Here is a 27,824-nt window from a genome sequence, read left to right on the forward strand (position 1 = left end):
CGGGGAGGTGGTGGCCGTGCTGGTGGGGGTGGGGGTGAGAGTGGTGGTGGCCGTGGTCGTGGGGGTGGAGGTGGAGGAGGTGGTGGCCGTGCTCGTGGGGGTGGAGGTGAGGGAGGTGGTGGCCGTGCTGGTGGGGGTGGAGGAGGAGGAGGTGGTGGCCGTGCTCGTGGGGGTGGAGGTGGCGGAGGTGGTGGCCGTGCTGGTGGGGGTGGAGGTGGCGGAGGTGGTGGCCGTGCTGGTGGGGGTGGAGGTGAGGGAGGTGGTGGCCGTGCTGGTGGGGGTGGAGGTGGCAGAGGTGGTGGCTGTGCTGGTGGGGGTGGAGGAGGAGGAGGTGGTGGCCGTGCTGGTGGGGGTGGAGGTGGGGGAGGTGGTGGCCGTGCTGGTGGGGGTGGAGGAGGAGGAGGTGGTGGCCGTGCTGGTGGGGGTGGAGGTGGAGGAGGTGGTGGCCGTGCTGGTGGGGGTGGAGGAGGAGGAGGTGGTGGTCGTGCTGGTGGGGGTGGAGGTGGAGGAGGTGGAGGCCGTGCTGGTGGGGGTGGAGGAGGAGGAGGTGGTGGCCGTGCTGGTGGGGGTGGAGGTGGAGGAGGTGGTGGCCGTGCTGGTGGGGGTGGAGGTGGAGGATGTGGTGGCCGTGCTGGTGGGGGTGGGGGTGGGGGAAGTGGTGGTCGTGCTGGTGGGGGTGGGGGTGGGGGAGGTGGTGGCCATGCTGGTGGGGGTGGAGGAGGCGGAGGTGGTGGCCGTGCTGGTGGGGGTGGAGGTGAGGGAGGTGGTGGTCGTGCTGGTGGGGGTGGAGGTGGCGGAGGTGGTGGCCGTGCTGGTGGGGGTGGAGGTGGAGGAGGTGGTGGCCGTGCTGGTGGGGGTGGGGGAGGTGGTGGCTGTGCTGGTGGGGGTGGGGGTGGGGGAGGTGGTGGCCGTGCTGGTGGGGGTGGAGGAGGAGGAGGTGGTGGCCGTGCTGGTGGGGGTGGAGGTGGCGGAGGTGGTGGCCGTGCTGGTGGGGGTGGAGGAGGAGGAGGTGGTGGCCGTGCTGGTGGGGGTGGAGGAGGAGGAGGTGGTGGCTGTGCTGGTGGGGGTGGAGGAGGAGGAGGTGGTGGCTGTGCTCGTGGGGGTGGAGGTGGCGGAGGTGGTGGCCGTGCTGGTAGGGGTGGTGGTGAGAGAGGTGGTGGCCGTGGTCGTGGGGGTGGGGGTGGAGGAGGTGGTGGCTGTGCTGGTGGGGGTGGGGGTGGGGGAGGTGGTGGCCGTGCTGGTTGGGGTGGAGGTGGGGGAGGTGGTGGCCGTGCTGGTGGGGGTGGAGGAGGAGGAGGTGGTGTCCGTGCTGGTGGGGGTGGGGGTGGAGGAGGTGGTGGCCGTGCTGGTGGGGGTGGGGGTGGAGGAGGTGGTGGCCGTGCTCGTGGGGGTGGAGGAGGAGGAGGTGGTGGCCGTGCTGGAAGGGCTGGTGGTGAGAGAGGTGGTGGTCGTGCTGGTGGAGGTGGGGGTGGAGGAGGTGGTGGCCGTGCTGGTCGGGGTGGAGGAGGAGGAGGTGGTGGCCGTTCTGGTGGGGGTGGTGGTGGAGGAGGTGGTGGCCGTGCTGGTGGGGGTTGGGGTGGACGAGGTGGTGGCCGTGCTGGTGGGGGTGGAGGAGGAGGATGTGGTGACCGTGCTCGTGGGGGTGGGGGTGGAGGAGGTGGTGGCCGTGCTGGTGTGGGTGGGGGTGGAGGAGGTCGTGGCCGTGCTCGTGGGGGTGGAGGAGGAGGAGGTGGAGGCCGTGCTGGTGGGGGTGGAGGTGGGAGAGGTGGTGGCCGTGCTGGTGGGGGTGGAGGAGGAGGAGGTGGTGGTCGTGCTGGTGGGGGTGGAGGTGGAGGAGGTGGTGGTCGTGCTGGTGGGGGTGGAGGTGGCGGAGGTGATGGCCGTGCTCGTGGGGGTGGGGGTGGAGGAGGTGGTGGCCGTGCTGGTGGGGGTGGAGGTGGCGGAGGTGGTGGCCGTGCTGGTGGGGGTGGAGGAGGAGGAGGTGGTGGCCGTGGTCGTGGGGGTGGAGGTGGAGGAGGTGGTGGCCGTGCTCGTGGGGGTGGAGGTGGCGGAGGTGGTGGCCGTGCTGGTGGGGGTGGGGGTGGAGGAGGTGGTGGCCGTGCTCGTGGGGGTTGAGGTGGGAGAGGTGGTGGCCGTGCTCGTGGGGGTGGGGGTGGAGGAGGTGGTGGCCGTGCTGGTGGGGGTGGAGGAGGAGGTGGTGGCGGCCGTGCTGGTGGGGGTGGAGGTGGGGGAGGTGGTGGCCGTGCTGGTGGGGGTGGAGGAGGAGGAGGTGGTGGCCGTGCTGGTGGGGGTGGAGGTGGCGGAGGTGGTGGCCGTGATCGTGGGGGTGGGGGTGGGGGAGGTGGTGGCCGTGCTTGTCGGGGTGGAGGTGGGGGAGGTGGTGGCCGTGCTGGTGTGGGTGGGGTGGGTGGGGGAGGTGGTGGCGGAGGTGGTGGCCGTGGTGGTGGGGGTGGTGGTGAGAGAGGTGGTGGTCATGCTGGTGGGGGTGGGGGTGGAGGAGGTCGTGGCCGTGCTGGTCGGGGTGGAGGTGAGGGAGGTGGTGGCCGTGCTGGTGGGGGTGGAGGAGGAGGTGGTGGTGGCCGTGCTGGTGGGGGTGGAGGTGGGGGAGGTGGTGGCCGTGCTGGTGGGGGTGGAGGAGGAGGAGGTGGTGGCCGTGCTGGTGGGGGTGGAGGAGGAGGTGGTGGTGGCCGTGCTGGTGGGGGTGGAGGTGGGGGAGGTGGTGGCCGTGCTGGTGGGGGTGGAGGAGGAGGAGGTGGTGGCCGTGCTGGTGGGGGTGGGGGTGGAGGAGGTCGTGGCCTTGCTGGTGGGGGTGGAGGTGAGGGAGGTGGTGGCCGTGCTGGTGGGGGTGGGGTTGGAGGAGGAGGAGGTGGTGGCCGTGCTGGTGGGGGTGGGGGTGGGGGAGGTGGTGGCCGTGCTGGTGGGGGTGGAGGTGAGGGAGGTGGTGGCCGTGCTGTTGGGGGTGGGGGTGGAGGAGGTCGTGGCCGTGCTGGTGGGGGTGGAGGTGAGGGAGGTGGTGGCCGTGCTGGTGGGGGTGGGGGTGAGAGTGGTGGTGGCCGTGGTCATGGGGGTGGAGGTGGAGGAGGTGGTGGCCGTGCTCGTGGGGGTGGAGGTGAGGGAGGTGGTGGCCGTGCTGGTGGGGGTGGAGGAGGAGGAGGTGGTGGCCGTGCTCGTGGGGGTGGAGGTGGCGGAGGTGGTGGCCGTGCTGGTGGGGGTGGGGGTGGAGGAGGTCGTGGCCGTGCTGGTGGGGGTGGGGTGGGGGTGGGAGGTGGAGGCCGTGCTGGTGGGGTTGGAGGTGAGGGAGGTGGTGGCCGTGCTGGTCGGGGTGGGCGTTGGGGAGGTGGTGGCCGTACTGGTGGGCTGCAGTGTGGTCGACGTGGTTACTGTGGTTTTCTGTGTGTAGGTGGAAGAGGGGGGGCTGGTTGTTGTACAAATTTCACATCGTGGCCCCCCATACCCTGGGGGGCAGGTGCATTCCATTCCCACGGGCGTTCCCCCATTCTGGCAGGCCTGGCAGCTGTCCCTGCAGTCACAGCGCTCCCCACTGTAGCCCGGGGGACAGAAGCAGATGCGTCCAATGGCCGTTCCTCCGTTCTGGCAGGCCATCATGGGGTCGAAGCACTCACAGCTGGAGCCTGACCAGCCCCGTCGGCAGATACACTCGGTTCCATTGGGAGTTCCCCCGTTCTGGCAGATCACTGAAAGAAACAAGCCGCCACCGTGCTTTTTTCTATTTCTTGGACACAAATAATCCCTTCTCTGAGCTCGGTAGATGCTAGGAGTCCCGGCTCCCAGTCCACCCATCCCCAGCTCTCACCCACTAAACCCCATTTCTGTGCCAGAGCCGGGGAGAGAATCTAGGAGTCCTGACTCCCAGCCCCCCTGTTCTGAAGCACCAGCCCCCACTCCCCTCCCAGAGCCGGGGAGAGAACCCAGGAGTCCTGGCTCCCAGCCACTCTTTCTCCTCTGACCACTAGACCCAATTTCCCTCCCAGAGCCGGGGGGCAAACGCATCGTTCTCGATGTACTAGAGAGTGGATCTCATTTTCATGTTCTCTTGTGTTCCTTTTTTAACATGGCACAAACACGGCTCAGACACCCCCAGTACGCAGTGGCCGGTCAGTCCCTTGGGGAAGTTACACCAGGTCCAGGTCTGCAGATTTCTTCATTCAGCAAACAGAGGCACCTGGAAGCCTTGTGTAATAGTGGAGAAGTGCCACCACGATAGGGCAGTTATGTGAAAAATTACTGGTCAAGTCCCAGCTGGGGTCCACAGGCCACCACTTTGTGGGAGTCAATGGGGCTGGATCCCAGCCGTCAATGGGCTGTCAATGGATCCCAGGAGTCAATGGGCCGTCGCTCCATGGGCACCAATGGGGCGGGATGCCCAGTTGATGTAACTGGGCTGTGTCACTGGCTGAACTGATCGAAAGCAGCTGAGTAACCGGGTGACAATGTCCGGTTCGTGCCACTCACCTGCCGCACCCAGAATGCCGGTGGCATTGTCTGTGCCATCTCCTTTGGTGTTACCCACACTGTCCTCTCCCTTTGCCGGGTGCCCGGAGCTCCCAGCCAGGAACCTCTTGTCGAGAGGGAGGCTGTGTCCATCACCTGTTCCTTCATCTGCAGGAATCCCGGCCTCCCAGCCCAGGCCTGTCCTTTCTCCTCTTGTCCCTTTGGTTTCTGCCCTCCATCTGCCTCTGAGCGCTGCAGAGAAAGAGTGGCACAGGTCGATGTGCAGATCCCAGGCCGCGGCCCTAGTATCTAACATCCACCGGGGGTGGTCTCCCGAGAAGCACAGGGGTTTGGAATTGCTTCTCAGTCTGACTTGGCAGATGGGAAACGTAACGAACATCTTTATTAGCCCAGAGTAAAAAACAACCCACAGTACACAGGGTGCTTTTCTAAAACGTCTGCTGTAGCAGATGCAGAAAGCACTGGGGTTACCTTCTTTGACCTGTATTCTGCAGGTCCAACCTGATCAGGGGTCCCCAATGTGGTGCTCATGGGTGCAATGGCACCTGCCAGGGCAGTTGTACGCGCCTCCAGGACACCGCACCACCGAAAGGCCGCTGCCAAGCGCAACCACTGGAGAAACGCCCGCGGAAATGTCGTCGAGAAGCTTTGCCATTTGTCGATGGTATTTTGGCAGCGGGGTGTCTGGTGCCTGCCATGGTCTTCTGGGAATAGGAATATGCTATTCCCAGAGAAAGGTTGGGGACCACTTAACTAGATGATCACAACGGTCCCTGCTGGCCCTAGGAATTGCTGGTCCCACATTGGATTAAACTAATTTTTAAAGACAAGTTAGTTGGTTTTTCCCCTCTTGTGGTCACTACAGGGGCACAGCTAAAGTTCTCTGGGTGCCTGACCTGTGCATTTCCAGATTTTAACATGACTGGATTGCCTTTCAGTGTGGCCTTACCCCGGATTCCTTGGCTTTGCAGTGCTTGAGCTAGCTGGGAAACGCGTGAGGATCGCCACATCCTCCCTGAAGTACCTTTACTCTTTCATTACTAACACGCGCCCTCCACCTGACCTCCATGGTTTGTTTTTGTCTTGGCACTTCCTCGTTTGCCTGTTTGTTTTGCTAACGAGTTCAAATTTCCTATCCAAATGCTAAACAACAAACCCAATGATTTGAAGATGTCGTATCAACTACCAACCTTAACTCATTTTTACCTTTGAGTTCTTAAGGGTGATTCACTGGCCCATCAGAGGAGTGCAGAGCAGCTCCAGGGCACCCTCCAGTTGGCTTCAGGTTCCCACCTGCTTTGCACCCCTGAAATCGTGCAAAGCCGCCAAAAGTAAAATGATGAATCTGGCCCTTGAATTTTCAGTTGATCTATTGGTTCAGAGGGCTGTGTTAGCAAGGTCGGCCCTAGAGTTCATTCTCTGAGTCCCAATGGCTCTGTGCATTTAGGGCGAGCCCTGTGCTCCTGCCTCAGTTTCCCCAGCAGCACCACCTCAGTGCACAGTAGAGTCAGTCATGCTAGAAGGAGCTCTTCAAGCACCCATGCCCAAGCACATGACCTTTAAAGAGCCACAAGAGATTGTCCCAATCATCAGCCAATGAGAACTCTTGACACACATGGCCAGACTGATGACACCCAGCATGCAAATTATCTGTAGAAGAAGGGTGATGATTGGCTGAGTTAGCGCTCATGTCATCATGTCCCCACCTAGAGTTACATAAACTGTAGCCCCGACCCTACCTGTAGCCTATATTAGATCAGATGAGATGAAAATTACTAATTGCTTAATTGCAACATTGGCTCTTCAAGTCTTGCCGGCACACAACATTTGGATGACTTGTCCCATCAGCAGAGTTTGCAATCTCTGCATTTTGCCAAGGCTAAGATCGATCAGGATAAAGAACAGAGAGTGACACAAGCTGCTAAATGCCTGAAATGATCCAGTTCATAATTAATTAAACTAATTAACAGAATTACTGGTACCATCTCAGGAATGTCATCCTGCGCCCAAGCAGCGAGGGCTGGAGGTAGGGGGAACCCCTGCTGGACTTCTGATGTAAACAACGAGGCTGACACAAAACAAAACTCAGCTTTCGGTACAGTTTATCTGCCTTGATATCACCTTTATAAATCTTTTCGGCAGCTTTATGAGCCAGACCTTGAGCGAATGGAAATGTCCATGGGCATGCAGAGCATTCATGGACTTTGGCGGTGTTGTCTTGTAGGTGTTTGTGTTGTCATGGCTCCCCGGGGTGTGTGTGTGTGTGTGAGAGAGAGAGAGAGAGAAAACAGGAATCACTGGAGGGTGATTAATGCATGACCCCCCCAATGCCACAACCCAGCCTTTGATGCCTCGTCCATGAAGAAAGGGGCCTGGACTGGACAGACCAGGAGAAAACAAAGATCCCCAATCCCCAAGAATGGATGGATGGGGCGGGGGTAAGGAAATAGATAGATAGATAGATGTGTGTATGGGGAGAAATAGATAGAGGGGTGCGTATGGGGATAGATGGGTAGAGGGGTGCATGTGGGGATCTCTGTCCATTGTGACCGGGTCAGGCCAGATGGCAACAGGAGAGTGATAGCAGGCAGATATATTAGCCCCATGTTAAGTAGGTCCCTTTTCCCTTTGTAAGGTAACAGGGAAGGTTCCAGAACAATCAGGAACTTTCTGGAAACAATTAAAGCAGACAGGCTGATTAGAACACCTGCAGCCAATCAAGAAGCTGCCAGAATCAATTAAGACAGGCAGGCTAATCAGGGCACCTGAGTTTAAAAAGGAGCTCACTTCAGTTTGTGGTGTGCATGCGAGGAGCTGAGAGCAAGAGGTGCAAGAAGCTAAGAGTGAGAAGGCGTACTACTGGAAGACTGAGAAGTACAAGCATTATCAGATATCAGGAGGAAGATCCTGTGGAGAGGATAAAGAAGGTGTTGGGAGGAGGCCATGGGGAAGTAGCCCAGGGAGTTGTAGCTGTCACACAGCTGTTACAGGAGCTACTGTAGACAGCTGCAATCCACAGGGCCCTGGGCTGGAACCCGGAGTAGAGGGCGGGCCCGGGTTCCCCCCATCCCCCACAACTCCCTACTTGATACCGGAGGAGTTGACCTGGACTGTGGGTTCACAAAAACGGCCAAACTGAGGGCTGCCGTGACTCTCCGAGGCGAGCAAATCCGCCAATAAGCGCAAGAACCACCAAGGTAGAGGAGGAACTTTGTCACACCATCCATCCTCAGGAACCCCCTCTATCTATCCATGGAATCTATCTATCCCTTCCTCCTTCCCTCTCCACAAACACCCTTCTATCTATCTATGATGAATGTGGACAGTTTTGGTAATATTTTTATGAACCCTATGTGTGCCTCAGTTTACCCTGCTCACCTTGTGCTCACAGTTGCCAACTTTCACGGGGTAAATAAGCACCCTGAGCTTCACAATAAGACAAAAATCAAGCTAGTCCCATTTCAAAACAAGGCCATAACAAGCCAATCCCTAAGAAACCCAACACTCTGTGACTAGATCCCCCTGGCATGCAGTCTGGGACTGTGGTGGGCCTGCTGTGCACCCCTGAGTCTCTCCCCTGCTTGCCCCTTGCCCCTGCTTGCCGGGAGTCAATCAAAAAAAAGAAGAAACAAGTTACAACAAGCCAAACAAGCAACAAGCTACAAGTCAAAAACTAGCCAACAAGCAACTCACAAGCCAGTTAAGCCAAAAACAAGCCCAATTTCTTCATTTTTTCATGGGTTTGACATGTCCACTTGTGCTGTGATGCACTGAGTGTAAATGGGAGTTAGGCACTCGGGGTGGCATGTACAGGACCAGATACAGCCACATAAATGAATGTCCTGTGGGTATCTGAATGGAAGGTTGACAATCAAGGACCCGCTGGCCAGGCCATTCACGTTGTGCCTCCGTGAGCCAAGAGCCAGCAACCGTGGCAAATGCCCCGCGGGGAAGCTGAGGGGAAAGGTGGAACCAAACAAGGCAGCCAGAGCCTGGTTCTGAGGTTGCTGTGGTGACCAGAAATCAGGGCATTGTTAATACTAGCCATTTGCACGACACCCTTTTCTAACAGGCTTTTAATGGTAGAATGTATTCCTTCCTCTGCTTCTAAAGGATACTTGTACTGGCACTGTGGAGGGGGGTCAAGTCCTCGGATTAAAACCTCAGTGTCAATTTTTCCACATTCTAATTTATTTTCGGCCCATACCCTGGGAAACTTTTCCGCCCATGGGTCCCTTTCTTCTGCTTGCCCTCATTCTCCACCAAATTTGTTACCTGCACAAAATTCTCTGTTACTCACACACTCAAGGGTTATGCCTTAAGCCCTAGGAACTGGGTAAAGGTGGGTGCCCTTGAGTGTGTGAGTAACAGAGAATTTGTGCAGGTAACAAGATGTGAACACATGGAGGGAGAGTGAGACAGGGCCAGAGCACACTGAGCTGGATTCCAGAAGGGCATGGCATCTGGGGGCTATGGCTGCAGCCAGCTTGGATGCAGTGTCTAATCCACGAGCTGTGCCCAGCTCCTCAGCCTGCCCAGCCTTGGCCAGTTTGGGCTATGGTTCCAGCTAGCTCACTTTGCACCGTGGTCTGTCCTTGCTGCATTGCCCAGAACACACACAGAACAACACAACTTCGCCCCCAGAGCCCTTTCTGTTTCGCTTCTGAGCTGGTGAAGTCAGCTGGTGCCAGGCACAGGCAGGGAGACGAGGTCACTCCATCACCTCTGCCTGGTGGGGCCATTGTTAGCTCTTTTGCAGGGGAAGAACCACACCCCTGTTCAAATCTGCCCCCATCAAAATTTCTATTGGCCCCCACGGCAGCAGAGGGACAGAGTGAGGCTGGCAGATGCAGAGCTGAGGGGGGAGGGCAGGTGGGGGTATGCAATAGTATTTTTGCCAGCAAGTTAAAGAAGTATGGGCTGGATGAATGGACTATAAGGTGGATAGAAAGCTGGCTAGATTGTCGGGCACAACGGGTAGTGATCAATGGCTCCATGTCTAGTTGGCAGCTGGTATCAAGTGGAGTGCTCCAGGGGTCGGTCCTGAGGCCGGTTTTGTTCAATATCTTCATAAATGATCTGGAGGATGGTGTGGATTGCCCCCTCAGCAAATTTGCGGATGATACTAAACTGGGAGGAGAGGTAGATACGCTGGAGGGTAGGGATAGGATACAGAGGGACCTAGACAAATTAGAGGATTGGGCCAAAAGAAATCTGATGAGGTTCAACAAGGACAAGTGCAGAGTCCTGCACTTAGGGTGAAAGAATCCAATACACCGCTACAGACTAGGGACCGAATGGCTCGGCAGCAATTCTGCATAAAAGGACCTAGGGGTGACAGTGGACAAGAAGCTGGATATGAGTCAGCAGTGTGCCCTTGTTGCCAAGAAGGCCAATGGCATTTTGGGATGTATAAGTAGGGGCATTGCCAGCTGATTGAGGGACATGATCATTCCCCTCTATTTGACATTGGTGAGGCCTCATCTGGAGTACTGTGTCCAGTTTTGGGCCCCACACTACAAGAAGGATGTGGAAAAATTGGAGAGAGTCCAGTGAAGGGCAAGAAAAATGATTAGGGGTCTGGAACACATGACTTATGAGGAGAGGCTGACGGAACTGGGATTGTTTTGTCTGCGGAAGAGAAGAATGAAGGGGGATTTGATAGCTGCTTTCAACTACCTGAAAGGGGGTTCCAAAGAGGATGGCTGTAGACTGTTGTCAGCGGTAGCAGATGACAGGACAAGGAGTAATGGTCTCAAGTTGCAGTGGGGGAGATTTAGGTTGGATATTAGGAAAAACTTTTTCACTAGGAGGGTGGTAAAACACTGGAATGCGTTACCTAGGGAGGTGGTGGAATCTCCTTCCCTAGAAGTTTTTAAGGTCAGGCTTGACAAAGCCCTGGCTGGGATGATTTAGTCGGGGATCGGTCCTGCTTTGAGCAGGGGGTTGGACTAGATGACCTCCTGAGGTCCCTTCCAACCCTGATATTCTATGATTCTATGATTCTAATGGGAGATGGCAGCTCTCACAAGGTTCACAGTGCTGTAAGCTGGACAAGCACCGGGATTTACTTTGATTGCAATGAAATAATGGGGAAACCAATGCAGGAGGCTGGAACATCAGAACTTGGCACTTTGAAATACCAGGAGTGCTCCCAGACAGTGACTGGAAACTAATAAACTTTTACTCCAATCCTCTATCTATTGTCTGAACACCAAAATCTGAGCAGCCCAGGAACAGAGCCCAGCAGAACATAGAGGGTAAAATCTCGTACAACGTTTGTGCTGCAAAAACTGAGCTCGACTGAGAAATTGGCTAGCAGAGCTTCCCCTTGAGCGAGCAAGAAAAGAATTTAGCATGAGCCACTGGTCGGAAGTTGAAGCAAGACAAAAAAACAAATCACACTGGGAATAAGATGTACTTTTTATCATGGAGGGTAATTATCCCTTGGGACAATTTACCAAGGGGCCTGGCGGATTCTCCATTCCTGGAAATCTTGAAATGGAGCTGGGCTGGTTTTGACACTGACCTGCTGTAGTGAAGTTAATTCAGCCTGGGGTCTCTTTGGCTTTATACTCTGTGATGTTTAGGGGTGCTGGGGCTCGGGCTGTGTTGGGAATCCCCCAGCTGCTCCTTCCTGGCCAAGACCATGAGCCACACCCCGCTCTCTGAGGAGAAGCCAAATGGTCTAGCACTCCAGGGTCCCACTCACCTGCCGAAGAGACGGAGGAGGAGAGGTGCGCGAGGAGCAGGGATACCCAAAGCGTCTTCATCCTTTGGGAGAAGAGTCTGGGGCATAATCCATAGACGCGGTAACAGAGGGAGGCCGTGCGCACCTTTCGAGGGCTGGGAGTGCACTGAACAGGGGGGCTGGAACCAGGGGCATTGGCTCCCGGGTGTGGGGTGGGACACTCGGCTTTCTCGGGCTGGGCAGAGGAATGCAGGAAATTGTTCTGGTAAATTTCAAAGGTCGATGAGGCTAATAAATCAGCAGCTGGGAGATTTCTTATCAGAGCCAGGAGTGGAGGGGGGTGGGGAATTAGACTGTCAGAGCCACAGCTGAAGTGAGAAGAGACACGTTCCCTGGGTGCATGGGGCCTGTTGAGAGCCCGTCCTTCGTGCCCAGCATGCCAAAGATCTCAGAGGAGAGGAATGCAGAGAGAGAGACCAGGAAACACTTTCTGGCTCTCAGGTGACACAAGAAGCTGGGGGAGTCCCTGTCACGGAAGGGTTTTTAGGGCAGGTTGGACAAACACCTGACACAGATGGTCTAGAGTTACTTGGCTCTGCCTCATTGCGGGGATCTGGACTGGATGCCCTCTCAAGGTCCCACCCAGCCCCACTTCTCTATGATTAGACAGACATTTGGATAGGCGGATAGAGGGTTGTGGTGATAGATAACTAGCTAGCTACATAGCTAGCGTGTATGGGGATAGATAGATAGGTAGAGAGATTAGAATCATAGAATATCAGGGTTGGAAGGGACCTTAGGAGGTCATCTAGTCCAACCCCCTGCTCAAAGCAGGACCAATCCCCAACTAAATCATCCCAGCCAGGGCTTTGTCAAGCCTGACCTTAAAAATATCTATGGAAGGAGGTTCCACCACCTCCCTAGGGAACCCATTCCAGTGTTTCACCACCCTTCTAGTGAAAAAGTTTTTCCTAATATCCAACCTAAACCTCCCCCACTGCAACTTGAGACCATTACTCCTCGTTCTGTCATCTGCTATCACTGAGAACAGTCTAGAGCCATCCTCTTTGGAACCCCCTTTCAGGTAGTTGAAAGCAGCTATCAAATCCCCCTTCATTCTTCTCTTCTGCGGACTAAACAATCCCAGTTCCCCCAGCCTCTCCTCATAAGTCATGTGCCCCAGCCCCCTAATCATTTTTCTTGCCCTTCGCTGGACTCTCTCCAATTTTTCCACATCCTTCTTGTAGTGTGGGGCCCAAAACTGGACACAGTACTCCAGATGAGGCCTCACCAATGTCAAATAGAGGGGAACGATCACATCCCTCAGTCTGCTAGCAATGCCCCTACTTATACATCCCAAAATACCATTGGCCTTCTTGGCAACAAGGGCACACTGTTGACTCATATCCAGCTTCTTGTCCACTGTCACCCCTAGGTCCTTTTCCGCAGAACTGGTGCCTAGCTGTTCGGTCCCTAGTCTGTATCGGTGCATGGGATTCTCCTGTCCTAAGTGCAGGACTCTGCACTTGTCCTTGTTGAACCTCATCAGATTTCTTTTGGCCCAATCCTCTAATTTGTCTAGGTCCCTCTGTATCCTATCCCTACCCTCCAGCGTATCTACCTCTCCTCCCAGTTTAGTGTCACCTGCAAACTTGCTGAGAGTGCAATCCACACCATCCTCCAGATCATTTATGAAGATATTGAACAAAACCGGCCCCAGGACCGACCCTTGGGGCACTCCACTTGACACCGGCTGCCAACTAGACATGGAGCCATTGATCACTATCCGTTGAGCCCGACAATCTAGCCAACTTTCTATCCACCTTATAGTCCATTCATCCAGCCCATACTTCTTTAACTTGCTGGCAAGAATACTGTGGGAGACAGTGTTAAAAGCTTTGCTAAAGTCAAGGAACAACACATCCACCGCTTTCCCCTCATCCACAGAGCCAGTTATCTCATCATAGAAGGCAATTAGATTAGTCAGGCATGACTTGCCCTTGGTGAATCCATGCTGACTGTTCCTGATCACTTTCCTGTCCTCTAAGTGCTTCAGAATTGATTCCTTGAGGACCTGCTCCATGATTTTTCCAGGGACTGAGGTGAGGCTGACTGGCCTCTAGTTCCCAGGATCCTCCTCCTTCCCTTTTTAAAAGATGGGCACTATATTAGCCTTTTTCCCATCGTCTGGGACTTCCCCCGATCGCCATGAGTTTTCAAAGATAATGGCCAATGGCTCTGCGATCACATCCGCCAATTCTTTTAGCACTCTCGGATGCAACGCATCTAATTAGATTAGATGATAATTACATCCAAATAGATTACAGAGATCCAGGAAGCCCGAACTGCTCCGAAGCTGCCATGTTTCCTTTTGAAACTCCCAAAAGAACCAAAGAGGTGTTTAGCCGGCTGGCCTTTGACCTTCTCTAACACTGAATGCACTGGGAAGAGGAGCAGACTCACTGCACAGGCAGGAAGAGGTGTTGGAGCACGACAGGACCAAGCCCTTCACTGCCGGCAAGTCTGATGCACAGATCCTTCCTGGCCTGTGGGCTTATGGGGTGGGGGGGACACAGAGACCATGTCAGACCCTCCCTAAAATGCTCCTGTGTCCTAGCACCCACCAGGAACTCACCAGCAGGGAGGCTGCTGTTGTGTGGAGACCCCTGCTCTGTATCAGTCTCTCACATCCTCGGGGGCTGCGCCGGCTGGCTTCCTCGGGGGCTGCTCAGCTGAGACTGAGCTCGCTGGCACCGTGGGGCAGGCGCCGGGCAGTGGCTTTTTGTTCTGTCTGTACAGCTCCTAGCCCCATCTCGGCCACAACCTCGGGGGTGCTGAGGCTCTACCATAATGCATGTAATAAATAACATACAGCACCTACCTCAGCGGGATCCTGGGCCACGACAGGGTGCGTGTGTGTACTGACCTACCATAATGCATGTAATAAATAACATACAGCGTCTACTGCAGTGGGACCCTGGGCCACGACAGGGTGTGTGTGTGTACTGACCTACCATAATGCATGTAATAAATAACATACAGCGTCTACTGCAGTGGGACCCTGGGCCACGACAGGGTGTGTGTGTATACCGAGCTACCACCATGGATGCGGGGGGTGGGGGTTTGTCGCTGAAATAACAACAACACTAATGCATCATCATCATTTTATTGCAGAATCAAGTCTTCCCATGCAAAGAGAGACTGAGCTCAAGAGCAGGACAAGGGACACGCCCTCCCCCTCACCCCAGACCCATCCCTGTGGGCTACTGATGGGACAGGCCACCTTAGCCGGGCTGGGGCAGGCGATGGCCAAGGGTGTTTTGGTCAGGGGGTGCTGCAGAGTTTAATTTGTAACGAAAGGCTTAGGCCCGGCACAAATTCAGCACCAGCTGGGTGGCCAGAGAGCTGTGGCTGCTGGCTGGGTGCCCAGCAGGGAAGGCAGCGTCTCTGCCAGCAGCAGCACAGAAGGACGGGTGGCATGGTATGGTAGGTGCTGCCTTCAGAGCGGGGTGGCTGGAGAACGGCGGCTGTTTGCCAGGAGCCCAGAGGTGCCGGGCTTTACAAATTAAGTACTGGGGCACTGTGGTGAAGAGGTAAGGAGTGGGGCATGCCTGGGACGTCAGGCTGTGTATGGGAGCTCAGGAAAATGGCAGAGGGAGGCAGTGGGGTCCAGGTGGGATGGGCGGGGAGGCAGTGAGGGTCAGGGGGATGGATGGGAAGTCCAGGGAGGCAGCAGAGACCAGGTTAGATGGGTGGGGAGCCCAGGGTTGCAGCAGGGGCCGGGGGGTTGGGTGGGGAAACCATAGAGGCAGTGGGAATCAGAGGAGATGTTTGGGGAGCCCGGAGAGGCAGTTGGGGCCAGGTGGGATGGATGGGGAGGCAATGGGGGCAGGGGAGATGTGTGAGGATCCTGGAGAAGCAGTGGGGGTTGGAGGGATGGGTGGGGAGGCCAGGGAGACAGTGGGAGCCAGGCAGGATGGGTATGGAGCTTGGGGAGGCAGCGGGCATTGCGGGATGGGTGGGGAGGCCATGCAGACCAGGGGAGATGTGTGGGGAGCCTGGGGAGGCAGTGGGGGCAGGGGGATGGGTTGGGAGGCAGCAGGGACCAGGAGCACCAAAATCCACATTCACCCAGGACACCATTTTCCCTAAGGCCGGCCCTTGTGCTGGGGGCAGAGGGGAAAATCAGCATCGTGCCTGTGGAGATTGTCTGGGGTGGCACTGCAGAACCAGCCTCTGGAACTGCTAAAGGTCACATCCCACTGGGAGCAGATGGCTGGGCAGTGTGAACGCCCCCCTCGAGGGGCCTGATGCTGAGCTCACATTCCCTTTGATACGCCGGGGAGAGCGCAGGGGGAACCAGCCTGATAAACCCCAGTGGAGTTACTCCTGATGTACACTGGGCAAACAAGAGGGGAATTGGCCCCAGTGGACTTACTTCTGATTTACACCATGTTGAAAGAGAGGGAAACTGGCACCAGAGACCCCAGCGAAGTTACTCCTGATTTACACAGGGGAAAGAGGAGAATCGGCTCCTCCAGGATCCCATCTCAGTAACTGTTCCAGGGTGCTGCGCGGGGCATCAGGCAGCGCCACCGACACCCCAGCAGCAGGGCCCTGGTGTCCTAGCCAGGGGAGCCGGGAGAGGGGGCTGGCTGGATGTGGAGGGTGGTCGCTGAGGAAGGAGGAAGCTCACAGCTGGGTAACAAGAGTCTCCGGCCTCTGGATGTGCACATGGAATGGCAAGAGATGGGGGTGGAGAATTGGGGGATAGCTCTTTTCTTAAGTGACAATGTTGGTGGGAAAGTTTTCAGCCCCAGCCACAGTGAGGGGGGACAGGTTTGGCGGGGGGAACTGGGGGATCTTTTTACTTTTCTTCAGTGAAAATGGTCAAGTGGGAATTTTCCTTTCCCTATTGAAATCCCCCTCTCCCCGCAAAAAGACGTCTTTGTTTTTGGTCCCAACCACAGTCTCACCTGGGCCAGCAACAGTGCTAAAATCACCTCTCTGCTCCTCCTCCTCCCCTGTTTGTGCATTCCAGGAGCACATCAGGAATGCATGTTCGGCTGATTATCTGCCTCCCCCACAAATCTTCCACAGAGTCCTGGCTTCCCAGAAGAGACGGCCCTATTATGTCTATCTGGAGTAGTGGTCCCCAAACTTTTCTGGGTGGTGCCCTTGCCCGTGGAGCCAAACCATGGCTCCTGGGGGCGGGTGGGGGATGTGCACAGGGGTAAGGTGGCTGAGGCTGGGGCTGCAGCTGGGGGTGGGTTTGCAGCCAAGGCTGGAGCAGAGCAGAGCAGGGTAGGTTAGGCGGGCTATGCCGTGCTTCCCCAAATGTTTCTTTGCACCCCCATAGGGGGGCTGGCCCCACATTTTGGAGACCTCTGCTCTACAGGCTGCCCGAGCAAGGAGGTTTGGTGCTGGAGTGATGTCACCCCCAGATGGCTCCATCTCCCATTCGGAGAAGGGTGTGCTCTCAATGGGCCATTGGAGGCAACAGAAGGAGGGGACCAATATGGCCGAACCTACCGGGAGAGAGGTGTCCATGGATTCCATGTTAATCTTGAAGGAGCTGGTCCCATGCGAGCCTGCAGGCCAGGCAGAAGAGCAAGGTTAAGAAGGCGGAGGATTCAGCCAGCGGGCGCGTGGCTTTTGAGTGCTGAGGTTCTGGGACTGGCTGCCACGGTGCCCGGGACCACCTCCCTCAAAGGTGCCCTGGGGAGAATTGCTCCCTAGGCCCAGCCGGTCTTGGCACCGCCCTCCTTAGCTGATGGTGCAGACCCAGTCTCCGTGGGCTGCTGTCCTTGGCCCAGGGGTTCCCACCAGCCGGTTTCACCCTGCCCAGGGCCAGCATTACCTTTCCAGGAGTCGGCTCCTTCGTTCCTGTAGCAGAATCTTCCAGCCGCATTCCACTCAAGGTCTTCGTCCTCGAACCACTGCTCAGTGTTGGCCTTCTCCAAATGCAGGCTGCAGAGGGAGCAGGTGGTGGAGGCTTCTACTGCCCCACCAGGCCCCCGAGGGCATCTGACCAGGCCTCCCTCTGCTCCTCCACTCCCTCCTTCTGCACACACCCATTGAGTCAAAGAGTCATTCTCGGACCAACCCGAACCCCACCATGGATACCTCGCAGCAAACCTACCTCAGTGGAGCCTCACAACCTGTCCTCTGCCCCAGGAAAGAACATTTATCCCCACTTTCAATAGGGGTAAATGGAGGTACAGACATGGGGAGTAAAGCTGGGCATAGAACCCAGGCATCCTGGCTCCTAGCCCCCCTGAATTAACTCTCTAGATCCCCCTCCCCTCCCCTCCCCTTCCAGAGCTAGAATAGAACTCAGGAGTCCTTGTTCCCAGTTCCCCTGCTCTAAGCCACCCGCCCCCACTCCCCTCCCAGAGCTGGGGAGGGAACCCAGGAGTCCTGGCACCCATTCCCATGCTCTAACCACAGGCTCACACCATCTCAGTTGAAGGCTGGGCCGACCCATGCGTTCCCGGCCCAGTTACCTGAACTGGGTTTTCATCCTCTTGGCTCTGAACAGAAAGACACCAAGGATGGCGCTCACGATCACCATCACTGCGACGCCCACGCCCAGACCGATGCCCAATTTGCTGATGCGGGTGGCGCAGGGCTCTGTGGGGTACCAGTACAAGCCCATCTCAGAGCAGCTGTGGGGGAGACACAGGGGATGAGAACAGCCCCACCCTAGCCTCTTCCCCGCCCTGCCCCATCCTGTCCCCAGAGCCACTTCCCTGGGATCCCCCGTCCAGTCTGGACTTTCCGTCTCCAGTGAGTGGAGTGGAGTGGAGTGGAGTGGTCCTGCTGTCCTGGGTCCTTCTGCATGGATCCAAGTCATAAGAATGTAAGAACAGTCATCCTGGGCCAGACCAATGGTCCATCTAGCCCAGTATCCTGCCCACTGACAGTGGCCAGTGCCAGGTGCCCCGTGCCAGGTGCCCCAGAGGTGCCCCAGAGGGAATGAACAGAACAGAACAGGGAATCATCCAGTGATCCGTCCCCTGTCACCCATCCCCAGCTTCTGGCAAACAGGGGCTAGGGACACCAACCCTGCCCATCCTGGCTAATAGCCATTGATGGACCTATCCTCCAGGAACGTATCTAGTTCTTTTTTAAACCTGTTATAGTTTCGGCCTTCACCACATCCTCTGGCAAGGAGTTCCACAGGTTGACTGTGCGTTGTGTGAAAAAATACTTCCTTCTGTTTGTTTTAAACCTGCTTCCTATTAATTTAATTTGGTGCCCCCTCATTCTTGTGTTATGAGGAGTAAATAACACCTCTTTATTTACTTTCTCCAAGTGATTTTATAGACCTCTATCATATCCCCCCTTAGCCGTCTCTTTTCCAAGCTGAACAGTCCCAGTCTTATTAATCTCTCCTCATATGGCAGCCATTCCAGACCCCTAATCATTTTTGTTGCCCTTTGCTGAATCTTTTCCAGTTCTGATATGTCTTTTTTGCACACAGTATTCAAGATGTGGGGATACCACGGATTTATAGAGAGGCAATATATTTTCTGTCTTATTATCTCTCCCTTTCCTAATGATTCCCAACATTCTGTTCACTTTTTTGGCTGTCGCTGCACATTGAGTGGATGTTTTCAGAGAACTCCCTACAATGACGCCAAGATCTCTTTTTCTACTCTGAAACCTTTCTTAGGTGGTAAAGGCTAATTTAGACCCCACCATTTTATACGTATAGTTGGGATTATGTTTTCCAATGTGCATTACTATGCATTTATCAACACTGAATTTCATCTGCCATTTTGTTGCCCAGTCGCCCAGTTCTGTGAGATCCTTTTGTAGCTCTTCCCAGTCTCCCTGGGACTTAACTATCCCAAGTCTGTGTTAGAACTGGCAATCATGGGTTTTCCCATTTGAGAGCCACTTGAGCAAACACAAAACAGAGAAATAATTGTTTCAGGTCAAGCCAAAGCTGAGCTGGTCCCAAAGTTGTGGGAGTCAAATGGCAAAGCTGGAAAAACTTCCAAGCTGAGTGGATACAAAACGTCTTTGACCTGACCTGATGGTTTCGATTTCTCGGTCAGATGTTTGAAACAAGCAAAGAAGAATGAGTGTCACTAGGCAGCCAGAGGAGGAGGAGTCTAGAATCATAGAATCATAGAATATCAGGGTTGGAAGGGACCCCAGAAGGTCATCTAGTCCAACCCCCTGCTCAAAGCAGGACCAATTCCCAGTTAAATCATCCCAGCCAGGGCTTTGTCAAGCCTGACCTTAAAAACCTCTAAGGAAGGAGATTCTACCACCTCCCTAGGTAACGCATTCCAGTGTTTCACCACCCTCTTAGTGAAAAAGTTTTTCCTAATATCCAATCTAAACCTCCCCCACTGCAACTTGAGACCATTACTCCTCGTTCTGTCATCTGATACCATTGAGAACAGTCTAGAGCCATCCTCTTTGGAACCCCCTTTCAGGTAGTTGAAAGCAGCTATCAAATCCCCCCTCATTCTTCTCTTCTGCAGGCTAAACAATCCCAGCTCCCTCAGCCTCTCCTCATAACTCATGCGTTCTAGACCCCTAATCATTTTTCTTGCCCTTCGCTGGACTCTCTCCAATTTTTCCACATCCTTCTTGTAGTGTGAGGCCCAAAACTGGACACAGTACTCCAGATGAGGCCTCACCAATGTCGAATAGAGGGGAACGATCACGTCCCTCGATCTGCTCGCTATGCCCCTACTTATACATCCCAAAATGCCATTGGCCTTCTTGGCAACAAGGGCACACTGCTGACTCATATCCAGCTTCTCGTCCACTGTCACCCCTAGGTGCTTTTCCGCAGAACTGCTGCCTAGCCATTCGGTCCCTAGTCTGTAGCTGTGCATTGGGTTCTTCCGTCCTAAGTGCAGGACCCTGCACTTATCCTTATTGAACCACATCAGATTTCTTTTGGCCCAATCCTCCAATTTGTCTAGGTCCTTCTGTATCCTATCCCTCCCCTCCAGCGTATCTACCACTCCTCCCAGTTTAGTATCATCCGCAAATTTGCTGAGAGTGCAATCCACACCATCCTCCAGATCATTTATGAAGATATTGAACAAAACTGGCCCCAGGACCGACCCTTGGGGAACTCCACTTGATACCGGCTGCCAACTAGATATGGAGTCTATCTATATCTAGCAGAGGAGGGGACTGACCTGCCGGATCTCAGGGCATTCCCCCCCCTCGCCCTTGGGCTAGAAGTTAGCAGAAAGGCACCTCCTCCGGCTACTTTGCCAGTCCAGTCCTCCTTTGCTTGTGGTAAAGTGCCCAGAATGGAACCCAAAACACCTTGGAGTTGGGTCAAAATGAAACGGTTCATCCTGGCATTTCCAAAGCACTTGGGGTTTCTTGGGGGTTGGTCAAAACTATTACGTGAACTCGACACACATGTGGCTGCATGTGTGCATCCATTTGCACATGCGTGTGCATGCATGTGTGTGTGCCTGTGTACATGTGTGTACACGCACAACTCACATGCACTGGGGGCCGGCTCGCGTCAGCTGGCACTGCCCGTGGTTGCAGTTAATGAAGCCAGGCGTGCTCTTGGTGCAGTTGGAGACGCAGGAGAGGCCGGACTTGGTGAGGTTAGGGAAGTAGAACTGCCCGTAGCCTTCAGGGGCTGCTTTCTGGCACTACTCTGCAAAGGAGAGAGAGGGGTCATGGGTCGCTGGCTGCAGAGGAAACACTGACACCCCCTCTGTCCCGCCCCAGCGCCGCTCCCCCACCGGGCAGCCGTGGGTCACTCACCGGTGCCGTTGAACGTTGGCATTGTCTCCTTAGAGACGTCAGCGGAGGAGGAGTTGAAACACATCTCGGCTGGAAGGCATGGGACAGGCAGTTGTTAGTGAGCCGATCCGGGGATGGCGGGGAGCAGGAGTGAGAGATGGGGACAGTCACCTCTCAGCTGCATACCACCCCCCTTGCGGCCCCCGAAGCTCCCCAAGCTGCACGGGCCTTGCCATTGATTTGGGGGCTGGAAAGGCCTGGCCGATGACCTGGCCCCTGTCTAGGCCTGTGAAAGGCCGCCCTCAGAACATGGGGCTCGAGGTGCAGGGGAAGGGAGATAGCTGGTCTTTGCAACCTCGGGCCTGCCACAGAAATCACAGAGGTCAGCACTTCTCTCTCCATCCATTTCCCCGATCCCCACAGCCTCTGTGACACTGGACCCCATATTCTTCACTATCATATTAGTTTGATATTATTATGGCATAATTATGATGTATTTTATGCAAGCTAAGGCATGTGAGGTGTCATTGGAAAGGTTATGGTTTGCTGAATATGATTATCCTATTTGGATGCACATATCATTTTTGTATCCGAAGTTATGAATATTGACTCTGTATCTATTTCACATGTAACTATTCCTGGGCAATGCCCACTAGACAAAATGCTGTCAGTCTAGATGCCTGGCTGGGAAGCACCCATTCAGGTTAATGAGCCATTGGGAAGAAACAATAGGCCTTAGGAGAAGCTTATCTCCCATCTGGTGAGCCTTCCTGTGAACGCTCCAAACAGTCAGTGGGTGATGGCTGCTGTGTCTCTACAGGGACATGTGACTAGGTCACCTGGTCCTGGACTCCATCTTGGGATGTCAGTATTTTTCCACTGACTGGTGTGGGAAGCAAGCTTTGAAACAAAGGGTTCCTGCCATATGCAAAAGCTATCTAAGGCAGGGGAGTGACATCATCTTGATTCTTCACTGACTCCCCCACCCAAGAAGACTCTTAGAAACACGTGAAGCACAAAGACTGAACTGGGGGAAGTGCTGGACCCAGGCTAAAGGGATTTTTAGCCTGCGAATGGAACACCTGGGGATTCCAAGCTGTAAGCAAGTGCAGCTTGTCCCTTAAGAATTTGCAGCCTGTTTGTATCATCACTTAGGGTGAGAATCTGTTATTCATATCCCCTCTCTTTAGTATATTAAGCTTAGTTTGCATTTTTTGTTTATTTGCTAGGTAATCTGCTTTGATCTGTTTGACATCACTTATAATCACTTAAAATCTATCTTTTGTAGTTGATAGATTTGTTTTGCTTTATCTAAACCAGTGTGTGGGAATCATAACTCAGGGGGAGGAAGCTGTTGCATATTCCTCTCCACATTGAGGGAGGGGGCAAATTTTATGAGCTTACACTGTACAGTTCCCTGTGCAGCGCAAGATAATATAATTTTGGGTTTATACTCCAGAGGGGGTGTGTGCCTGAGGGGCTGATCAGAGAGCCTGCCTGCATATAACTGCAGCTGGGTATGTCCCTAACTGTATTTATGCTGGTGAAAGTGCAGGCTAGAGAGAGGGCTTTTCAGCTTGTCACAGCAGTATGGTGTATAAGGGAGCACAGGCTGGTGGGTCAGGAAGGCTCAGTGGTATCCCAGTTCCAGGTGGCACCCCAGGGGGAAACTCTCACAAGGGTGTATGGGAATGGATAGATAGATAGATAGATAGATAGATAGATAGATAGGATGGAGAGAGAGAGAGGGTGTATGGGGATAGATAGAGAGATAGGTGGGTGGGGATAGATAGGTAGATAGATGGAGGAAGGGAGGGGGTACATGGGTTCCATGTCGCACCCCAGGGGGGAACCTGTCACAGCCCCCTCCATTCATCCCTTCCACCCCCTCCATCCATCCATCCACCCCATAAAAACTCCCCTCTTTCTCTCCACATACACCCTTTATCTAATCTATCTATCTATCTATCTATCCCCATACATCCACTCTATCTATCTATTTATCTGTCTATCTATCTGTGTACTAATGTGGTATCCAGCCGCCCTGGCAGAGATTGGGGGTGGAATGATGGAGAATCTTCCTCCCAAGACCATGGATCTGTCCCCTCTCCACCCAGCCTCATCTGCCCTCACCGCACAGAGACTCACAGGAGCTGCCATTGCAGTTCTGGTTCTCAGCCGCCATCTCTATCTGCGTCTTCAGCTGCCCAGCCACATTCTCAAAGGTTTTGTTGAGTTTCTCGGTGACAGGTAAAGCCAGGATGACAACGTGATCCACCACGACGCTGCCCTGCCTGAAGGAACAAACCCAGCATGGGTTGATGTGTCCCTCCTTCCTGGGGTGTTCGCTCAGGTGCCCCCCACAGAGCACATGGGATTTGATTGTCTCCCAGGCATAGACTACTGAAGCACCAATGCCCAATGAATTCGATTCATATATTTCGTGGGGTTTACAGATGGAAGGGAGCAGTGACTCATCTCGTCCAACCTTCTGTGTATTGCAGGCTGGAGAAACACACCAGCTTAATAACTTGTGTTTGGCTAAAGCACCTTCCAGAGAGGCATCCATCTGAAGACAGGAAGAGATGGAGAAGCCACCACTTCCCTTTTGCATTTGTTAACCACCCTCACTTGGAAAAGTTTTGCCTTATTTCTAAGTTGAATTTATCTGGCTTTAATGTGATTTTTGTGCTGCCTTTTGCTGTTAAATTAGAGAGCCCCTTACTACCTGGTGTCTGCTCCCCGTGGAAGTACTTAACCACCATAGGCATGCCTGGGTGTGGTGGGTAAGTACCTCTGGATCGTCCTACTGATAAAATAACCAGATCAAGCTCCAAGTCTCTCACTGTCAGCCCTTAAAATCATTTTTGTGGCTCTTCGCTGCATCCTCTCCAATTTTTCAAATTCCTTTTGAAAATGCGGACGCCAGAACTGGACCTAACGACACCCCCATCCCCAGAAGCGGGTGCTGATCAGCGTGAAAGTCAAAGGGACCCACCTTTCAACATCAACACTGATAACTGTTTCTGGACAGGGAAGGAAGGACAAGGATGGACAAATATTGTTCATACTGAACATACTGAACTGAAAGGTGCCACCATCTGCTGGGAAGGGGCTCTGAGCTCCAGTGACAATCACAAACCTCATGAAAGCCAACAGGCTGTTCCAACTACCCTCTTTAAGAGTCAGTGGAAGGAGCAATTACTCCCCATTATGGAGCAGAGAGAGCTACAAACAATGGAGGCTACTGCCCAAGGCACACTGCCACTAAGTCATGTGGGCTGAACAGGGAGTTTCCCTGGTTGCAAAGGCAAGAGCTAGGATATTGATTTTCAGGTTGTTAAGGCTGATTCCCCACTCTGGCACTTTGAGTAGGGTAGATGCTTCCACCACCCAAATGCAAAAAACCCCTTTGAACCCAGGAAGGAGCACTTGGGAATTCCTCCCTGTGGGTACCCTCAAGCCCTTTCACCCCCTGCCTCTGGGGAAGAGCTGAGAAAGAAAACAAAGGAAATGAGCTGTTGCCACCAACTAATTAAACAACCTATGCACAAACCTCTTAGGACACAAAAAACCCAATCCTGTTCTTAAAAAAGATAATTTTTTTTAAAAAACAAAAAGAAGGAAAATTCATCTGGGACTTAGAACGTTTTGCTAGATTTAAAAAGAGCAAATGTAATAATTAAGCCTCTGTCATAAATATAAAGGGAAGGGTAAACACCTTTAAAATCCCTCCTGGCCAGAGGAAAAACTCTTTCACCTGTAAAGGGTTAAGAAGCTAGGATAACCTCGCTGGCACCCGACCAAAATGACCAATGAGGAGACAAGATACTTTCAAAAGCTGGAGGGGGGGGGGAGAAACAAAGGGTCTGTGTCTGTCTGTGTGATGCTTTTGCCGGGGACAGAACAGGAATGGAGTCTTGGAACTTAGTAAGTAATCTAGCTAGATATGCGTTAGATTCTGTTTTGTTTAAAGAAAAGGAGTACTTGTGGCACCTTAGAGACTAACCAATTTATTTGAGCATGAGCTTTCGTGAGCTACAGCTCAGACTAACACGGCTGTTACTCTGAAACCTGTTTTGTTTAAATGGCTGGTAAAATAAGCTGTGCTGAATGGAATGGATATTCCTGGTTTTGTGTCTTTTTGTAACTTAAGGTTTTGCCTAGAGGCATTCTCTATGTTTTGAATCCGATTACCCTGTAAGGTATTTACCATCCTGATTTTACAGAGGTGATTCTTCTACTTTTTCTTCTATTAAAATTCTCCTCCTAAGAGACGCAGCCCAGAAAGGCTCTGAACCCTGGCGAACCATTGGTGCCAAAGAGCCAACTACATGACCAAAACACACACATACGCACGGCTACTGTGAGGGGAGTCTCCTTTAGGAGTCTCACAGGGGATGGGTGGTGGCTTGTGGGTGGAGATCAGGTTGTGGGTGGAGCTTTGGGGGATACTCACGTCAGTTTCAGGATCACCACGTCTTTGTACTCTGGGACGTTGCTGTAAACCAACTTCATCTGGAAGGGAATAGGGCGCACGTCACTGGCAGGGGCTGATCTGAACTTCCACCCCCTCCAAGCCCTGAGATGGGACCTGGTGAGCCCAGGGGGCTGCTGAGGTCCCCAGCCATGGCATCAACCTGCTCCCACCTGGACACACCCCAGGAACCAGTGCTCAGCACTGGGAAAAACCCATTAAAGTCTATTCCCCTTTGGTGGGCTGGGATCATCCCATTCATCAGCATTGTGCCCAGTCCTAGCTCCTAACGTCTCCAGCAATGGGCCTCCCAGCCCTTCCCCTGGGAGATGATCCCCTGACCTCATACCTCTCTTGGAAAGTTCCCCCACATCCCCCCGACTTTCCACCCCATTGGGGGCCTCTCTCTCACTAACTCCCCCTTCCCGGTCGCTCCTCTGGGTCCCACCTGCTGTTTGAAGTCCAAGGTAAAGTTTTTGTATTCTTGAGTTGTGTTGTCCTTCAGCTCAGGGGTGAATTTGTGGCTGGTGATCTGCAGCTTCATGTCCACTGTTACATTCACCTCTTCATTGGGGCGTTGGGTGGGGGGAAGAAACACGGTGAAAATCGGCAGAAACCATGGGAATGGCAGAGGGGAATTGCCTTCTCCCCTCAGGGGTCCTTGTTAGCTCTCCTGATGCGCACATCCCAGGATCCCCAGCATCCAGGGCCAGGGGAAAGGACTCTACTGCCCTTCAGAACCCATCACATCATTCGTTACCGAGCCAGAGGGGGCAAGCGAGGAGGGACACTTGTCTTTTCACTACCCGCCATCCTGCCACTGAAAGTGTTTCCTCACCGCCCTCCCCCAGTCCGGGAACAGAACCAGGTTGTCCCACCTGGCCAGGCCTGCTGGGATGGGACTCCAGGATTCAAGACCTCATATTCCCACGAGCCAGTCATGCTGCCTTACTGGGTTCTGGCTCACAGTCCCAGCCACACAACCCCCTCGGATGCTAATGATGTTCCTACATGGGACCAGCCATCCTGGATCCTGGCTCATGGGATGTCCCTGCTTGGGTTTCCAAGGATCTCATGCATTGCAGCATCATGGGGTGCTCAGAAAACCTTCCTTAGCATGAGAGACTCCAGGAGCTCAGTCTATTTAGCTTAACAAATCCTGTGCCTTCTCTTCTGGCTTGATTTCCTGACCTCCCCACCCAGCTTGACTCCTGTCCTCTGATTTGTGGTTCCTGACCTCCTGTTTGTCTCCTGCCTCTCACCCGCTGCTATCTTGATCCATCTGATTCTTGGCTCCTGCCCCTGACTGGGGCCACCCATGACCCGGCTGTGACACTTGGAGTCTATGTCTCACAGCTGGGTCATGGGTGGCCCCAGACAGGGACAGGAGTCTATGGAGTCTTGGGGGACAGTCTGGGCCCCAGACACAAGGATCGATTTACACAGGTTTTCATTACCGGCTTTGACCTCGATGACTTCTGTGACATACTCGCACTTAGGTCCCTGGAAACTGGATGTGTATTGGCATCCACCATTCATCCAGGTCCCCCCATTCTCACAGGTGTCCTGTGTAGTTGTACTTCGGGTGGTGGTGGTAATGGTATGTGGCGTGGTGGTCATGGTGGTTTTTTGAGATGTGGTATGTGGTGTGGTGGTATTCTGGGATGTGGTGGGAGGGGACACTGTGCTTGGGGGTGGTGCCAGCTGAGGTGGTAGGGGACCTGGTAGTGGTGGACCTGGAAGTGCTGCTGTCATTCAATTCACACCGGAGGCCGTAGTGTGCAGATGGGCAGAGGCACTCAATTCCCGGGGGCCGGACGAGTTGCATCCGAGAGTGCTGAAGGAACTGGCGGCTGTGATTGCAGAGCCATTGGCCATTATCTTTGAAAACTCGTGGCGAACCGGGGAAGTCCCGGATGACTGGAAAAAGGCTAATGTAGTGCCAATCTTTAAAAAAGGGAAGAAGGAGGATCCTGGGAACTACAGGCCAGTCAGCCTCACTTCAGTCCCTGGAAAAATCATGGAGCAGGTCCTCAAAGAATCAATCCTGAAGCACTTGCATGAGAGGAAAGTGATCAGGAACAGCCAGCATGGATTCACCAAGGGAAGGTCATGCCTGACTAATCTAATCGCCTTCTATGATGAGATTACTGGTTCTGTGGATGAAGGGAAAGCAGTGGATGTATTGTTTCTTGACTTTAGCAAAGCTTTTGACACTGTCTCCCACAGTATTCTTGTCAGCAAGTTAAGGAAGTATGGGCTGGATGAATGCACTACAAGGTGGGTAGAAAGCTGGCTAGATTGTCGGGCTCAACGGGTAGTTATCAATGGCTCCATGTCTAGTTGGCAGCCGGTATCAAGTGGAGTGCCCCAAGGGTCGGTCCTGGGGCCGGTTTTGTTCAATATCTTCATAAATGATCTGGAGGATGGTGTGGATTG

General features: G+C 54.1%; 1 protein-coding gene across 1 annotated transcript; it reads right to left on the reverse strand.

Annotated features, from left to right (window-relative positions):
• Positions 1 to 27,005, reverse strand: LOC125628523 (uncharacterized; the record flags this gene model as incomplete). The annotated part of the gene is made up of 13 exons (XM_075123751.1): positions 26,843 to 27,005; positions 25,834 to 25,949; positions 25,368 to 25,426; positions 23,042 to 23,202; positions 20,930 to 20,998; positions 20,657 to 20,792; positions 17,671 to 17,832; positions 17,025 to 17,134; positions 16,697 to 16,755; positions 11,186 to 11,330; positions 4,474 to 4,704; positions 3,455 to 3,695; positions 1 to 2,065 (listed from the first exon to the last, which is right to left on the reverse strand). Coding segments are annotated over exons 1-13 (3,717 nt in total), but the record flags the coding sequence as incomplete, so codon positions are not given.
• Positions 27,006 to 27,824: the final 819 nt, after the last annotated feature.

The sequence above is a fragment of the Caretta caretta genome, chromosome 28, assembly GCF_965140235.1.
Source record: "Caretta caretta isolate rCarCar2 chromosome 28, rCarCar1.hap1, whole genome shotgun sequence".
Taxonomy (NCBI): domain Eukaryota; kingdom Metazoa; phylum Chordata; order Testudines; family Cheloniidae; genus Caretta; species Caretta caretta.